Raw genomic sequence first — 17552 nt, forward strand, 5'->3', positions numbered from 1 at the left:
GGACTGTCGACGTCGACTGATCTGACCAACGACAGCAAAGCAGGCTGAAGACGACACCCAGCTACAAGCTCCACAACAAGCGCGTCACATCCGCCAATGCTATGAAAACGACATTTCCCAGCATTCCTCTCTCCATTCATGCTTTTTTTAGTTGTTTTTGGCTTTGGCCACATCTTTTAACATTGTTGAAAAGTGCTGTGTAAATAGCTATAATTAATATTGCGTCCATTGCCGTCATTGAATCAGAAACAACTGGACGTGTAGATTTCTTGAAGATATTTCATCTCTCATCCAACTTCAGAAGCATTTGACATCAGTCAGGTCAGGTCATCAAGTCAGGGTTAATAACTCTCACACCATCACATCATCAAAGCTGCACCTCCAAAGCACTGAAAATTGTTTTCTGTAATGGAACTGACAATGTTGGCTGCACTTTCTCCATCACTCTCCGTCTCCCCTTCAGCCACAACAGCCTCTCTGCTGCCTGCAGGTTGGTTACTTGCTGACCGGTATGCCAGCAAATCATTACAATATTGCACGGGGTACAGACACCATCTGTATTTACTAACCTTTTCAGACAGTTGTATTTACTGATAGCTACGATGACATGAACAGGAGTTGAACAAATGAGATAAAAGAAGGCAATCCAGGCACTTTAGACAAGTAAGGAACAAATGCAAGCCTTTATTATGGAAAAATCCCACTCTTTAGGTCAGGGGTCTGCAACCTTGAGAATCTGAACACCCAAATATAATTAAACTGGAGCAAAACAAAATCTATTTAACTCATAAAATGAAGATGACATTAGGTAATTAGCATTATATATAGATATAACAGAGAACTATAGTTTGTTGCATTTATGAAATGTAATAACTACAAAAAGAAATCTGGGGGGCACTGGCATGTGTAGACCTACTTTTGAAATAAACCACATAACTTTGTAGATCTATTTGAGTCCTTCCCTTATTTGTGGCTTGGGCATAGGATGTGACACATATTTTTAGTAGCCCAAATATTAAAACCCTTTGTTTCGCATTGATCTTAAAATAAGAGGTGGGGGGAAATGCTGTTTTTCTTTCAGTTATTAATTTTAGTTTATAGTTATTTTCAGACATGACTCATTTAAGTTAATAAAAATGATGGTCAGCAACAAGTCAACAACAGTGACCACTCGCCATCTTGTGGTTAAACGCGCAATGACATGAAGCGAGAACGAGAAAGAGGTCTCACTCAACACCGTATTTCCAAGCACCACTGCGACCAAATCAAATGCACGGTAGACCTCTGCAAAGAAGGCTCAGCGTACCGCGTGCTCTAGAAGGATGATGACACATCTTCAAAAGAACACATTTGAGTTAGAGTATGAAAGTCAGTGTTTTGCCGGCAGTGTATATACTTATGTGAGCACGGTTATATTTTTTTGCTTGTGTGTGTGAGACGTCTCTGTCATAGACAATCTAGGGAATTGACTTGTTGTCCTAGCAACCAGTAGCATTAGTTGTACCGGACGTTTTCCGTACCACCTGCCCCGCCGCATCCCGCAGGTTTTCTACTATTTCTACATTTTAAAACATTTTACTTTCCGCAAATTTTCTCCAAACAGGACATCAAAGACAGTTAAAGTGGACCGCGGACGGATCAAAGACGGGAAATGCAGACATCCTATAGTTTCATAAAGAAGTAACTGAGCAGCAGTTAGCGAGGAGCTAACGATGATAGAGAAGCTCAGTCTGACGTGTGGCAGCAGACTGCGGTCACTCTGTCAGATTGCTTGTTGTCCCGCTTATTGTGCAATACCAGTGCATGGGAAGGAGATAGTGGTTTACAACAATGAAGACACTGAGCAGGTTTGTTAACTAAGACTCTAATAATTCTCTTCTTGTTTACTTATTGCACTATGCATGACTTTTTTCTAATCTATTTGAATGAAAGGTCATTAATTGGGTTGTTGCACTATGTATTAGTTGAGAGGGATCTGAGGATCCTGTCTCTGTGGGTGTTCCTTGAGCAGGAGGCGTGCCGTGAGTGACTGCAGCTTGACTCTCTTCTGAAAAACTATTTGTTTTGTTTTTGACCATGCATTTTAATTGACATATACTATTCTGTATGTCATACTAAAACATATATACGATAGATAGGGAGGTGTAGGTTGATGGAAAGGTGGTTTGTAAACTATAAAAGTATAGGAAATGAAATACAAAACCTATGAATTTCATAACAAAATATATAAAAGGAAATTACATTTTAACTATGCAAAATGAGGGACACAATATTACAATGCATCATAAAATAATAAAACAGAAAATAAGCATATACACCACAGTTAAATGCAAAACTAAGGAGGGTGCAGTGGCACCCACTGGTGCACAGTAGGTGCCCTTTTAATTTTAGCCCCTGCCCTTCCAAATGTCTCTGCACGCCACTGTGCATAATACAGGAATGTGTGTGTGTGTGTGTGTGTGGTGGAAAGGGTAGTCTGTGTTATCTATGATATATACAACAATTTACTTTAATCTAATCCAACAATGTAAGATAATTTATACTGCATGTTCAAGGTGGGGGAAGATTGCAGTGCTGCATATGTTTAACGGAACCCTTTTTGTTCTCCACTTTTGTTTATCAATAATAGTCGAGTCTGGGAGCCACAGGCAGAACTCATTTATTATAATATATGGCATATTTAATGGAGTCCAAATGTTTGTCCACAGCCCCTGCTGCCGCTAACTGGGCACCATGGTGAGATAGGCGCCATGACTTTTGGAAAAGGAGGCCGACCTGTTCTCCTGTGCTCTGCTTCTGCAGATTATATCATTGTTTGGGATATTGAACGCTGCGAGAAGAGAGTGAAGGACGGTGAGGAAAATGTTTGTATCTCAAGGAGTTGCTTTAGTCTTATCTGTCAACAGAATTATCCGTGGTATTTACATTATTGATGTTATAAACCATTCAGGATTCCCTGGCTGTTCATAACTAAAAGGCCTAAATCAACTTTCTCTCATAATCCTTATTATAATCCCCTAGACATTGAGCAATGAGAATGATTATTTTCCTGAGTGAAAATATGGACAAGTCTGCCCTCTAGTGAAATATTAAAGACACTTTTGCCTTGGAGTACTTCTGCTTTGAATGTTTAAAATCCATTTGTTTGCAGGTAAAGTTGCAGCTGGAGTAGTTATCGGGACTTCACTGGGGGAAGTCGCTCATCTTTCATTCTGTTTCTCTGATGAACGAGTGGCCGCGTGTTCAGGAGCTTCTGTACACATTCTTAGTTCAAAGGTACAAGATGCCATACATTATTTTTGCACTGTATTTGAATGTTTGAAAGAATGACACTTGTTTTTTTTTTTACATGTTACACTCTGTTCTGCTTTTACATCAGAGACAGGAAGTTATTTCTACCTTGACTGGACACGTGGGTCCCGTAGCATCTGCAGAGTTTTGTCCCTGGAATGAAAATATTCTCATCACCACATCCGAGGACCGCACTTTTAAGGTACAGATTATACACAACAAAGACAAAATATTAAACACCATGTCATTGAGTTTAATTAAAAATACTTTGCCTCTGTTTAGGTGTGGGATTTAACAACTGGAACATTTTGCTACCAATCTTTTGTGCTTTCAGGTAATGAAGTTGTAATGAGAGCATTTTCAAATGTTGATATGTTATAGTATACAAGTACCCGAATAAAGGTGTGTAGGCATATTTTTGTTGTTTTATAGCATTTGACTTCTTCCTTTTCATTTTTAAATGGCTGCTGTAGAGCCATCAATCCTAAGAAAATGAATGAAAATATCACATTCTTTACTTCTTCAGCCTCTCCACTCTTCAGTGCACTCTTCCTGGAGGAGACCAGGCACCTGATCACTGGTTCAGCTGATGGACAGGTGTGGTGCTTTTCCCTCCAAGATGACAACAAGTGTCAACTGGTGACAAAAATGGACCTTGAAAAGATGGAGAAAAGACATGAAATGCACCAAGCAGGTGATGACAGAGTGTAGTAAAGGTCATTCAGAAAGAAAACTTACTTCCTCTTTTCGGCTACCGAAAAATGTTGACACTCCTTTATGGATGTTTGTCTTGCAGGGAGTGTGGAACAATCGACTGTGGGTGAAGTGGAGACTGCTAAACCAGTCCTCAGAATGGCTTTATGTAGCTCAGTTACTCGCACCGATAATGAGCATGAAAAGTAAGTTAAAACTGAATATGAAATCTTATTATTCCAGATTTTAAAACATTTTCTTACTGTGGAATATCGATCTGTGCATGAAAAAGACTTTCCGGGCTCAGTTACCGCAGGAGATTCCTAACTACAAGTCAACCACAGCAAACATTCACCTGAAATTCAATGAAGCCATACCGCTAAGCCAACTTGTTATCCAGGTCCACACCAAAATTGAACGGGTTCTTCCATGGTAATTCCCAATACCCACTCCTCCTTCTAAAGTTTTGTGGAAAATCTCTTAAAGCAAAGCAACAAACTTTTGGATTAATGGGGTATCACTCTAATGGCCTTAGTATCGTTTTTTATTTCCACAAGGCAAAGATTGGATGCGATTCAGGGAAAATATGACCAAAGCATAACAAACATAGCTGTCATGAAAAAAATAAACCAACATAAGCAGCACATTTCTTCCATTAACACCACAAACGCTCAGAAAAAGGCAAGAAAAAAAAAACATGAATTAAATGCTTCATTGTTATGGCTAATTGCTCCCCGTGTCAGAAGAATTCACACATCACAGGAAACTTTGCAAGCTTGTGCATAAATTGTTTCAGGCTGTTAAAACACTCTCTGTTATGACAGCAGCACAGATATAACTATGTGTATCCTGTGAACTGTTCCTTCTGTTTTGCTGTGAGCGCAGCAGTGTGTCTGTCACCATCAATACCCAGGGATGGGCAGTATTTCTGATACATGTACTCTATATAAAATATGCATTTACAGCATTGGTTCTCAAAGTGCGGCTCCCGAGCCAATGACAGAATGAACCGAACCGCAATGAATTACAGTTGATAGTTTTAATCCAGGAGCTACTAAGCTTGTTAAATGTTTATTGGACATTACTGGATACAGACCAATAAGTGTAAACTGTAGAACTCCAATCTGATCATTAAAATAATTACAATGGGATTTCTTTCTGTTTTATTTCTTTCCTTTGGCGGCCCTCAGTCCAATGTTGGGTTCCTAAATTGGCCCTCAGGTATCAAAACTTTGAGAACCCCTGTGTCATTTTGTACCTCAATGTCCTTCACCACTGCCAGACAACATACTCCAGCATTCAAGGCAGGTCTGGCACATATTATGGGCTGTTAAAACTATTTTATTTCTTAGAAATGACCCCAAATAAGGTTGTACTGTTGACTGCTGTTGTCTGACACAATATTTACAGTAGACTATGTGCACGCAGCATGCCTCAAATTCGTTCTCCAGCTTTGCTGTCAGATTCAGAATGTGAGTGGAGGAAGATTTAGGCAGTGGTATTTGAGGGGAACAGGTACAGGCATTCCTGAAAGAAAATAAATAAAGATATTTAAGGAATATTTTAGATGCTTACATGACTTTTATCTGGGTTATTCTGGGTTGTACTGGGATGTCTCACAGGGAGTTAGCCAGTTTAATCTGTTGACTGATTATGGAATATGTCTGTTGCTCTCAGAGATTGTCCTCCAGTCTGTGAGGCGATAGATAAAAAATAGCCTCAGGTATTTTAGTATTTGGAAAATTCAAAAATTCTGTATTTTATTTTAATAAAAGGTGTGGCTACTATATTTTACAGTTTATGTTTGAATGATCTCTGGCTGATTTTTGGTTTCATCGACCATACACAGAAGTAGCCCCTTTTTACTGTACGCATTTATATTGAATCATTTGCACATGCTTTTATGCAAAGCGACTGACGACTGGGAGATGGAACAGTGTTTATTTTTCTACAACCAAACAATAATGTACACAAGGCCATGTTCGGCATGGAAATAATTGCAACGTTATAATGTAAAACATGTATTTGAACACATTCATTATGTTCCCCACCACTTCATAACCTCTGCATGTACAGTAGCTCATTGTAGAAACTGGATAAAAAAACATCCACCACACTCTGTGGTCGCAGTTTCCATCTTGCCTGGTGTACATAGTTTAGACTACATGAAGTCAAAGGAAACTTGAATAAAAACCAATTCTATATGCTTTGCAAATTGGTGACATAGACCATATGACATTTCCCCATATGATGTGGAAAAAAAAAACTCTTTAGGGGAAATCCTGTAACGGTGCTTTTCCATATGTTTCTGTGTGGGCCCCTGCAGGGACAGCAGCTGGTTATGTATTGGGAGCTCTGATGGTCTGTATGTGGTGGATCTGGCTTCTTCAGAGCTCGTAACAGCACTGTATTTCAAAGGTAGGCTACTGGGAGTATGATCTTTCTGATTACTACTGCACTGATGAAAAATATAGATATGAACTGGAAATTGAAAACAGCCAAATCAATGATCGATGTTTTTCCAGATTATCCAAACCTGAGCATCACAGTGGCTGGGTCATGGTCAATCTCTCCAGGTCTGGATAACTCTGTGAGTAATACTGATAACTACTATAAAACAGTTCCCTAATCCAAACAAGTCAAAGTTTTCACAGACTGCTGTCTTCTCTTAACAAAGTGTGTCATTTATGGTTGCCTTGGTAACCCGCAGGTGAGGGTGGCATCTGTCTCCATTCATTTCTATGTTTGAGACTGGGCAGACGCATCTAGCTTACAGATATCTCTTGTAATTTTTATCCAAATGTCAAAGTCGGCACAGCTCACACTGGTGCCTTTGGTAAGTCACCTGCCAAGTTTGAAGCCTGTCAAGTGAACTCTTGGACAGTAATGCGATTAACAGATAAACATGCAGTTAGGCGTTCCTTGAATTAACAGGGATCAAGATATCTTGATAAATAAAGGGGAGATTTTGTAATGATTTGGCTTCTTTCATTCATTCTACTGCACCATCCTCCACTTAAGGGGTGCTGGGGGAAATGGAGCCAGTCCCAGCTGACATAGGGTGAAAGGCAGGGTCACACCCTGGAGAGATCGCCAATTGATTGCAGGGAGAATAAAAACCATTCACTCTCACATGCACAGCTATGTCGTAATACTTGCTGAAGATTGTGCATGCTTATAATCCTTAGTGAATCTTGTCAGCTTATGATAAAAGTAACGGGGAAAAAACAAAGTAAAAAGCTAGGTTTTCATTTTGGTTCCTGTATTCATTTGGACTGTTTTAAGGAGCTCCTGTGATTAATCTGTGGTACTTTTATGATACTACAGTTAATGTTTTATGTTCTTCACAATCCACTTAAAGACATTTTTACAGGATTTGACTGTGGATTGCACCCTGAAGAAAAAAAGTTTTTCTCCCTTTCTTGCACAGTGGAGTAATTATGTGTTATAGTGCATTGTAAAAGCACAACACTGACTTATTGTCATCCTGATTCTTACATGTATGTGTAAAAATAATGAATGCGAATACTCACTGATGTAATTGTTTTAATGTACATGAATTAATTGTTGAATTCCTTGCCACACAGATGGTGTTTTTAGTCTCCTCTTTGTTTGATCCGACTGTGGTGCTGTTGGAGTTGGATCTTTGTGACCTCGGGAGGAGTTGGGCTTGTGGAGAAGGCTTTTCAGTTTTCCCCAGGTAAACCTGAAGAAACCTGATGATTATCTAGCGATGGTAAAGTGATAACATAACAGCTGAGCTCCATAAGTAAAAAAAATCAGCGTATACTTGGGCCTCGTCCTGTTTTTAAAGCAGGATAAATATGAAAACCAGGTTTTTCTGTTTAATGGCTCCTTCCTAAATAATAATTTGTTGTTCCTTTATTTGCTTGTTTAGTGGCAGTTGTCCACATATAATGAGCCCATCTACAAAACACACACGTCAGAGAATACAACTGTTTCTGTTCAGTTCACATAATCATTTTGTTTCCTGTCTGGAGCTGCTGTTTTCACTGAATGACTTCCCTCCAAGAACATTTTTTTTTAACATGTCAAAGCTTTTAAATCCAGATGCCTTTTTTAATAAAGTCGTCTGCACTGAATGTTCTCCTAAGCCCAACAATTAATATGTACTCTCACAATAACAATGTGATATAAATGCCAAAAGATTGTATTACCTGTTTTTTTTGGGGGGGTTGTTTTTAGCAAAAGTCTGTCAGCATCAATAAGTTGTAATAATTTAATCAATGTGTGTTTCTACTGAAAAATGTTTGTTATGTATGAGCTGAATAATAATAGCTTGTTTTTCAACCTTTTTTTTGCAAAAACAGTGCAGACTTTAGTTACCTTCTCAACAGCAATAGGACATTGGAGATAAGAGGAGATTGGCCTCTGCCTGTGACCTTTCCATATTAACAAGGCCTCTTATAGCCATTCCCATTTTCATGAGTCAACATTATCACGGGTACCAAGAATGAGCGAGGCTCATAATCCATAACTGTGGAAAATGCTGTGCTCCTTCGTTTCCAGTAACTCTCTCTCTCTCTCTCTTTTTCACCCCTCCCTTGTTTTCAGCTCCCCTCCGCTGCGTGAATCTCCCCTGAACTCTCAGTTAAAGAAAAAGGAACCCAATCTTCCGAAAAAGAAAGGTCAGCACCCCTCTCGGCGTTCACTGCACATTAAAATAAAAAGGGAGCAACTGCCGTTTGGTGACTCAGGGTTTTTCAAAAATAATGACCTACTTTGTAGTTCACTCTATGAATGGCTCATTGTCTGTTTTTCTGAGCCACAGATGATTATTTTAATTCATACTTACTGTAGGTTTATTTAAACTGTCTTCGGTTACAAGAGCCAAGATCACCTCATTTTATGCAAATATATAAAATGGAGAATTTTAATCGGCACATATACTGTACATGTAGGCAGGTACTTAAGAGAACAATGCATTTAGACTGATTAAATTCCAGTAGCACAGCTGCTTCATGCCACGTAATGTGAGCCTGTTTATGGTTCTTCGGAGTGTTATTAGGATTTGGCAGCTTAAACCTCTTCTGCGGGAGACAGAAATTATACAGAGGTTTGTTCTTACGGAGAGTGAGTTCTGAGAAAGGCAGTATTAGCTGGTCTCCCCACAGCTGGAGTGAAGGGAGCTGTCAGTGACTCAATATGTAGGAGTTCTTCACGGGAGTCGAGAAGTGCTGCGTGACTGAAATGTCAGACGAAATACCGCAAACATTTACAGACTACTGCAGCCCACTGCGCTGCCATCACATATCTTTGTATTCTCAGGGGTATCTGCAGAAGTGAATACAAATCACGCCATAAACCTCTCCTGGAAAGGAAAATGTTCTTCCATTGTGAGTCTGGCACAAGTCTGATGGAGTTTTTGCGAGAAGAATTGTGATAGCTGATTAGAAAGGCTGTGTGTTGTCATGTCACACAGTGTTAACATAGTCATGAGGTGGACTGTGGCTGCTAAATTTAGTTGGGAAAAGATTTTTTTACTTATTTTTCAGTTATTTTGATTCATTTTCCATTGACAGTCTAATCAAATCATTAATGACACTAAACATAAAAATACAGACGAAAAATGTTCGTGTTTATCTCTGTCAGGAGGATTATGTATCTAAGATTGGCATCATTTGATTTTAAATGTCACCAATGGCTCAAAGGGAAAAACACATGAATGTAAATATATACTGTACATATGTTTTATCTACACTATCATCTGAATGACTTCTGCATATCATCTGCCTTCTTTTATATGAATGCTTTTTTTCTATGTAAAATAGTAAAAACCAGTGAGACTCAGGGAAGTGTTGACATGTTGATTAGTCCAATGTAAAGTCTGTATGATGCAGTAATGAATATGTGAGAATATCTGAGTTCATCATGCCATCAAAGTGCCCAAAAAAACAACACCGAGCCAAAAAAAGAGCCCAAGTTTGGTGGGTGGTGATTGCCACACCCTCAGTGTATGTTTTCCATGACACACAAGAGCAAAATCATAATAACTAAACTCATTGGTGGGTTTGTACTGATGATGGTGTTAGATATATTGTTGGAACAGAGGGGTGGAGGCTATAGGGAGAGCCCCGTTCAACACATTATCTGCAAATACCAGTTGTCTTTTTGTAAGTTTGTGAAAAAAGTGTGGTGCAGATAGTTGTTTTTTATCATGGCTCCACACAGAGGCTTTCCATCTCTTCTTTACTTCATTATTGTTACACCATTTTAAGGACGAAGGTGGAGGGAGTTCAAGTGTTCTACTTTTCCGTTTTGACACCACTGTGACATTGAGCCAAGATTTTGTGCTATAGAAAATATACATGTAGTAATTAGGGCTCACAGGGTAGTGCAAGGACTTAAAGATCATGTTTTTGAAGCAGTCATGTTAGTCAAAATGTATGAAAATTGGCACATAAATCAAAAAATATGCAATACGGGTAATGCTCAGTAGTGCCCCTATATATAATAAGTGAAGAATGGTAGGACAAAGCTGAAATTAAGTTACTCCAAATTTCACCAAACTTGGTGGAAACATGTCACAACCCAAGACGAAACAAAAAAGTCTGTTAGGACCATGACCTCAACTCAACAGGAAGTCGACCATTTGAATTAAGCACACAAAACAGGAAGTGGCCTTTAACTTTGCTGTACATTGACAAATCTGCTCGAAACTTCACATCTTTGAGATAAGAGACTCGGGTCAGGAATCACATGGAAAATAAGTCAAGGGCATATCGCCACCTGCTGGCAGCACGGCGGCTGCGAGGGCCCGCACAGTACTGATTGCTGCTTCAATATAATTTATTTCCTTTACATAATTTTGGACAAATGGTTCACATGACCAGAAATTTGTCTTACTTACTGAGGTAACTTTTAACTTCTTCTCTTACTCAAGTCACTCTGGATACAGTCAAAACAGAGTCAAATACAGTAAATATACCTGCCATGGTTTATACATTTTTAGAAGCCAGGATTATGAGGTGTTTTTCTTGATCCACATTTTAACACATGCAGTTTTGCTTTCGCCACCTCTCTGATTTAGAGCAAGGTGGTTTATTCTAGTATAAGCCACTGAGCCATTTTCATCTAATGCAGACTACTCAAACTGTAATTTAAGAATAACGGTCATCTCTTAAAAACACATAATTTAAGAAAAGGGTTAGATATTTTATCGGATGGCGTCTCACACAGCCAAATAATAGTCCTGCAGACACAGACCAAAACACAGCAGGAAGGTATGTTGCTGCTCTTCACTCAGCGCCTGCAGCCATGTGTTGCATTTTTAGCTGTTCAGAAGCTCAGTGTCCTCATTTGTTTTGCAAAATTGAAAAATATTATGAAATGTTACGAGCCAGCTTTAAGTGTTTAAAGATGACTCGACTCGTCTGAAGCACTCACTTTGATTCGAATAGCATCGCGTGTAAAGTCAGCACAGATTACAGGTTTTTACTGCTCTATAAAACTAAATGCCCATTATACACCAGCAGGAGGTCAATAGGGCTGTTTAGTATCACCAAGTGATTCTATTGTCAGGTAATTCGTTTTTTTTCTGGCCTAAAATGCTTACTGTAGTCGTGTGCATAATCTGTTCTCCATCAAACGCTCCTTCCACCACCCAACTCGCAAAAATAATGGAAGAACACACAAGCAACCAGTTGCACGAGGTGTTTCAGTCTCATGTGATGAGATATATACAGTCTGATTGATGCCGTGCAGTATACTTTGACCACAGCTAAATCTCAATTCAACAAAATCCATATATAATGAACAAAACAAGAATACTGCATTTACGGACTCAACACAGCATGAGCAGTATAAACACCACTTTCACTAGAACAGATAAAGACACAATATGTAACTGGAGAAGCTCAAATTCATATTCAAAATCCAAGGGAAAAGGAACAACCTAACGTTTCAGAGGTTGTCAAGCCTATAGGAAAATGAAATTCAAGCCAACGCTGGAGAACACTGGTTATTGGCGTTGCTCATCAAAGATGAAAAGCGTTCCCAGATAAGAGTGGATAGAAAAGCGATCCAGATGTGTTTGTATTGATGTCGATGGCTTGGATTCCTTTGCATTATATGTCATTATTGTGTTGGCACCGTGCCAGCCGTGAGTTAGTATTTGGTCCGTTTAGAGTCAGATGTCAGCTGTTGTTTTTTTGTAGTTCTATCAACCAAAGCTTTGCTTGTGGTTACTATTATCACGTTTACATGATATCTGTCATTCTGACATTTACACAGTTAACTAAGAATCTATGGGATAAAGAATCTTAAAAAATGTGATTAATGTTTAATAGCAGATGCACCGATTGTAAATAGGAAGGAGAATGAACAGCACAGAGCGGACACTTTTACTATTTGTACTATTTTAAGGAAGAACACCACAATATAATAAGTTGTTTTGTTCCTCCTAATTATTAAAAGTTGTGCACAGAGTTTATCCTTAGAAAATGTGACTCATATTGCATAACTGCTCCACAGATTTGTACCCATGATTCATTGTACTATATTTTATCTTTGTTTGTCATTATTCTTGTGTAACTTGTGGTCGTCTGTCTACAAAGGAGGAATGAAGGAGCAGCCTCTGGTTTTCCACTCAAAAGTGAAGTCATCTGGATACACCAGCGCCCCACGGTACGCTAGAGAAAGCTGTTGCTTCATAGACAATCAAATTACCATTTATTGCAATGGTTAAGGTTGAAAGGAAGAAATGAACTCACTTTTTCCTTATTTATTAATCTTGAATTGGTGGAGCATTGCCCTTTATCATCTGTCACCCTGCAGTGAAACATATTCCGACATAAAAGATATCTACAAACTGATCATCAGTGTGAGGGCACTTGGCACTCATTTGGAAACTTTGATTATGTCCCTTTTGGGATTTTCTTTTCAGTCCAAGAGTATTTCCAGTACTGTGACTCTTGCTGTTATGCAGCCATCTCTGTCAACATCATAAACAACTCCCATCAGCCCTTTACGGCTATTTCAGCCACAACTGAGCAGCAGGTTTTCAACAGGATCTATTAAACTTTAACTTAAAGAGCCAATTCAGATTTTTAAAGAATTGTGGGGACAACCCCTTGTGACACTATAGTCTATTAACTATTCAGATTCATTCAGAGTCCGGAGGGGAGAGAACCACAATCACAACATACAAGAAAAAAAGACAAAGGACACATCACACAGTTACAAGCCAAATAAAGGACGTTACTCAAGTGCTTCTAGTGCAAGCTGACTTGCACTTCTACTTGTTATACTCATAGGCCTATATATATATATAAATACTAATTTTAATGGATTAATCTTGAAATGTTACAAGGACCCCTGTGAAGTCTCTAGAAATCTAATCACCACACACTGAGCAGTTTGCAGCTTGGCAAGATTCATCGCACAACAATCCAAAAAACACAGCACCAAATGAGGCTGGATTAATCAAATAAACGGACACATGCAAAGTTTGACCAGATTTTTGTCTCTCCTTTCAGGAATATTTTGTTCTCAACTAAAACAAATAACCAGAGGAAGCCGTCCTCTAAAAAGCCTGAGCCAAATATGTGAGCTGCCTCAATGTTAAATTAAAAAAACAATTTTTTAAAGTGTTCTCAAAGTGTTTTCTCTGAATGCCGAATGTTTTTGTCACTCAGGGGTTCTCTACTCAGAGAGTATCCAGCAGACGGCGCTGCACCGACTACTCCACACACTCATCTCAGCATTTCAGACAAACCAGTGTACTGCCTTCAGTATTCAGGTGAGACAACGCAGATGCTGCAACATTTACCACCATATGTACATCATACTATAATGATATATATCCATTTAATGTATGTAAGCTTATTATGTGTTCCCTCAAAGTACAATACAAATCCGAGGTGAGCGCAAATAACAATGACTCAATATTCACACTAATGACTCTCAGTTAAAGTGGTAATAAAAAGACGTGAGAGTGCACAGGAGAGACAAGAGTTTATTTAAGGAGTGCAAATGGAGATAGTTTATTTTCTCACGTCTGACGTAGGTGGCCTGATGGACACTTTTACTGGATTTACTGTAAATGTCATTGCATCTGCCTCGATCCTGTAAATCCTTTATTAAACCAGAACCACTAAAGATAAACAATATGTGAGCCATCAGGTAACAGGGAATTATAGGATCATCTTCTGTGATTGCACAACATGGAGGTTAAATATAGTGGTTAAAGTTGTGTTTTATTCTTCAAATGGCCTTTTCAATTAAATTATATTTTAGGAATACTGTTCTCGTATGATTTTTCCACCCTCAGATTTTGACAGAAATGTTTCAATAATAAAAAAAAAAACATTAAATTCCGTTTCTATGTTTCCCCCAGGTGATGGAAAACAAATCCTGTGTGGTCTTGGTGACAGCTCTGTGGTTTTGTACAAGTCCTCCCTCACTGGCAATCCAGCTGTCTACACAGGTGCATGAAGTGAACACGAGTGTCCATCCATACCTTAACAGCGCCTGGGTATATGTATATAGTATATGCTCAGCGACACCTTAGTGATTTTGACTGTTTGTAGCAAACACTGCGGGTCAAACATCTGTCAGACACTTGGTGAAGTGAGTGCTGTGGGAAATATAGTCTCCACAAGGGGGTAGCAGAGATAAGAGGACAGCTGTTGAACTGACCGCTGGGTCACAATGAGCCTCTCCTCCTCCTGACTCGCTGAACAGCACCATAAAAGTAAATGTTGTGGTCACTCACTGTATCTCCAGCTTAATTTGTAACCTCTGTTTGTGCATGCAGGCCATGACAAGTCAGTGAGCAGCGTCAGCTGGAACCTCAACAGACAGTGGTGGTTAAGTGCGTCAGAAGACCAGTCGCTGCGAATATGGGCCAACGGCAGCTCGGACCCTGCCATTATCATGGTAAACACATTCACTCACTCAAACGTGTGAAGGTATATTGTTTTTTCCCCCCTTTTTTATGGTTTGTGTTTAGTCTCTGTCAGCCACATGTGTCAAACTCAAGGCCCACGTGCCATATCCGGCTGTATTTGACCCACAAGATAATATGTTAAAGATTCCATATTATGCAAAATCAACTCTTTAATCATTTAAATCCTTCTATTTGGGACTCCGGAGGTCCTACCAGTCGCTAAAGTGTGAAAAAAGATGACTCACTGATGTTTTTGTGGTCCTCCTTAGTCTTAAGTACAGGAGATAAAACATCATCCTTGGGACGTCACAAGACGCAACATCCCTGGAATTGTTGTCTCGCGGAGCTCTGTGGGAAATAAATTGTTTTCCTGTTCCCGTGGATGGGTTTAGTGTAAGGTTTTCTGTATGTTGTTAAAGATAACAATTAACCAAAAGTCAAGCTGTGAACAAATGATGGGATCGTAAAGCAGGGGTCGGCATGAGGTGCACAGGATGACATGTGTGGGTCATAAAGAAAGTGGGTTGTCTTGTTGTAACTTGCTTTGATGTGACTGTATATATGTTTGAGCTCTCTGAAGCAACGTGAGAGAACATTTAGACCAGCTTTGGAACAGATTCTCTCCTTCATGCATGAAGTAAAGACACGATTTAACCAACACCGATGACTCCAATGAAATTTCTTTCACATTTTGGCGACGAGGATGGGATGGACGTTCCACTGCTCAGGTTCTGAGTTCTGACTGAAGGTTATTACCGGTAAGGAAAATTTCCACTCCACCAAGGAGGAGGAATTCCGCCTGACGTCAGAAACAGGTACTGACCAGTGGAAGCTCCATCTATTTAAAAGTGAGTACGGTGTTTTTTAAATCTTGGATAAACCCTATAGGTGGACAGTTGTAATTCCTTTGTGGTAGCTGTCCCGATATTCTATAATTCCTTTGTGGTTTGAATATCGATATATTCTATAATTCCTTTGTGGTATGAATATTTGGTCCGGTGTAATTCCTTTGTGGTAATCGGGACCGTCTCATGTAATTCCTGTGTGGTGTTGGAGACTAGTGCACATGAGTGAAACCTAGGTAGACAGTGGTAATTCCTGTGTGGTTGCTGTCAAGATATTCTATAATTGCTTTGTAGTTTTGAAGCTCTGAAGAAAAAATAAATAAATTTAGTAGAAAACAAAAGGGTATATAAATGGATCAATCCTAAATTAACTGAAGGCAATGACTGTCTCGTGAGGGCCGAATCATCGGAGAATTAGTTTTGGGGGGTTGCAAAATACCACCTCGTTTGGCTTCAAGACCGAGCAGGTATATTGTTTTTGGAAGTCGACTTTAAAAAAAAAATTTTTTTTAATTGAGATTGGAAACCATTTCAAATTTGGCCTAAGTGTTTTGTATTGTTCTGTTTTGTTCTATGATGTTTTCATGTCTGTGGCTGGCTTGTGTTGTTTTGTGTATGTTGATCTGAGCTCAGTCTGCAGAGCTTGTGTGAGGAGGAAAAGTTGCATGGGGTTGTTGCAGGCTGTGGAGCCAGAATGACTGTAGAAAGTTGGGGGAAAAGGAGAGGAAATGCCTCTATAACAAAAAGATAGACCATGTCAAGAGCATTGGTTTATTCAATGTTTGATCTGCTGCAGGCAGATGTTATGTTGTGTTAAAAAAAAAGGGCAGAGAGGAGAAGTGTGAAGTTGTGTGAAGTTACAGGAGAAAAGGAGATGTTAGTTTGTTTTGGATTGAGGATGGTAATCAAGTGTTTTGGGGGTTTTTTGGATGTTGAAAAGACTGGTATAAAATGATAGAAGTTGATGGTGTTGGAGTAAAATGGTGACTGAACTGTTTCTAAGTGCTGATTTTCTTGTGCTGAACAAGAAGAGCTGCTTCTGTGAGGAGAGTCTACAGGAGGGACTCAGTGACAGAGAGACAGAAAGAAGGGGGGTTTCAGAATAAGAAAAGTAAGGTAATGAAAGATTGTGAAAGTAGTAAGAAGGGAAATGTGTTGAAATTGAGGTTTGTTTAAAATGTTTGAAATATATATACATAATAAACAATAAAAACAACAGTAACAATAAATTAATTAATTAAATAAATAAATGATAGGAACTCTGTATTTTGTTATAAGAACTATATATTTCTTGTCACCATGAAGATGATGATGTGTGGCTGGGGCTGAGTTAGCTCAGCTTAATTTGTTCCTGTGTTTTAAATGATGCATGTGATGGTTAATGAAAGGATAATTGTTTATGACGAAGTGTCCCTGATCAAGACACTCAGTCATTAACAGCTCCTGATGAGAGTGTGATATGTAGAGCATGAATGTGAATGGGTGAATGGGAGACTTGAAGCTGTTGGATCAGTGCGGTTCAACATGATGGCCAGCCTGGCTGAAGATGTGCTTGCTGTTTTCACCTTAAGAGTGTGTTGGCCTGAGATTCACAACACAACACTAAAGGAGGGTGAGTTAGCAGCTGACTACTGTACACATATGGACTCTGTTTTCACAGCTCATTCTGACATTGACGCAGACAATGAGGCATACGATGACCTGCTCGTTCGTGTCATGGTTACATGTGTCAGATGGGAAACTGGGACCATAGTGAATGTCTGGACACACGTTCTGCACGTTCTGAACGAAATCAGATAGATTTGGACTCTAAA

At 39.2% G+C, this 17552-nt stretch overlaps 1 protein-coding gene across 1 annotated transcript in view; it reads left to right on the top strand.

Moving 5' to 3' along the window:
* Nucleotides 1–1712: 1712 nt before the first annotated feature.
* wdr27 (WD repeat domain 27) overlaps nt 1713–17552 on the top strand; it is a gene marked incomplete at both ends in the record, with an annotated part of 33339 nt that continues 17499 nt past the window's right edge. Inside the window, 15 exons of the mRNA XM_083897389.1 lie at nt 1713–1847; nt 2709–2853; nt 3152–3276; nt 3380–3493; nt 3574–3625; nt 3818–3985; nt 4088–4190; nt 6311–6402; nt 6510–6574; nt 7572–7684; nt 8560–8633; nt 12561–12630; nt 13641–13744; nt 14342–14431; nt 14762–14883. Coding sequence (XP_083753515.1) covers nt 1713–1847; nt 2709–2853; nt 3152–3276; nt 3380–3493; nt 3574–3625; nt 3818–3985; nt 4088–4190; nt 6311–6402; nt 6510–6574; nt 7572–7684; nt 8560–8633; nt 12561–12630; nt 13641–13744; nt 14342–14431; nt 14762–14883 — 1572 coding nt within the window. The remainder of the gene's footprint in view (nt 1848–2708; nt 2854–3151; nt 3277–3379; nt 3494–3573; nt 3626–3817; nt 3986–4087; nt 4191–6310; nt 6403–6509; nt 6575–7571; nt 7685–8559; nt 8634–12560; nt 12631–13640; nt 13745–14341; nt 14432–14761; nt 14884–17552) is intronic.

This window comes from Microchirus variegatus (genome assembly GCF_963457635.1).
Source record: "Microchirus variegatus genome assembly, chromosome: 11".
Taxonomy (NCBI): domain Eukaryota; kingdom Metazoa; phylum Chordata; class Actinopteri; order Pleuronectiformes; family Soleidae; genus Microchirus; species Microchirus variegatus.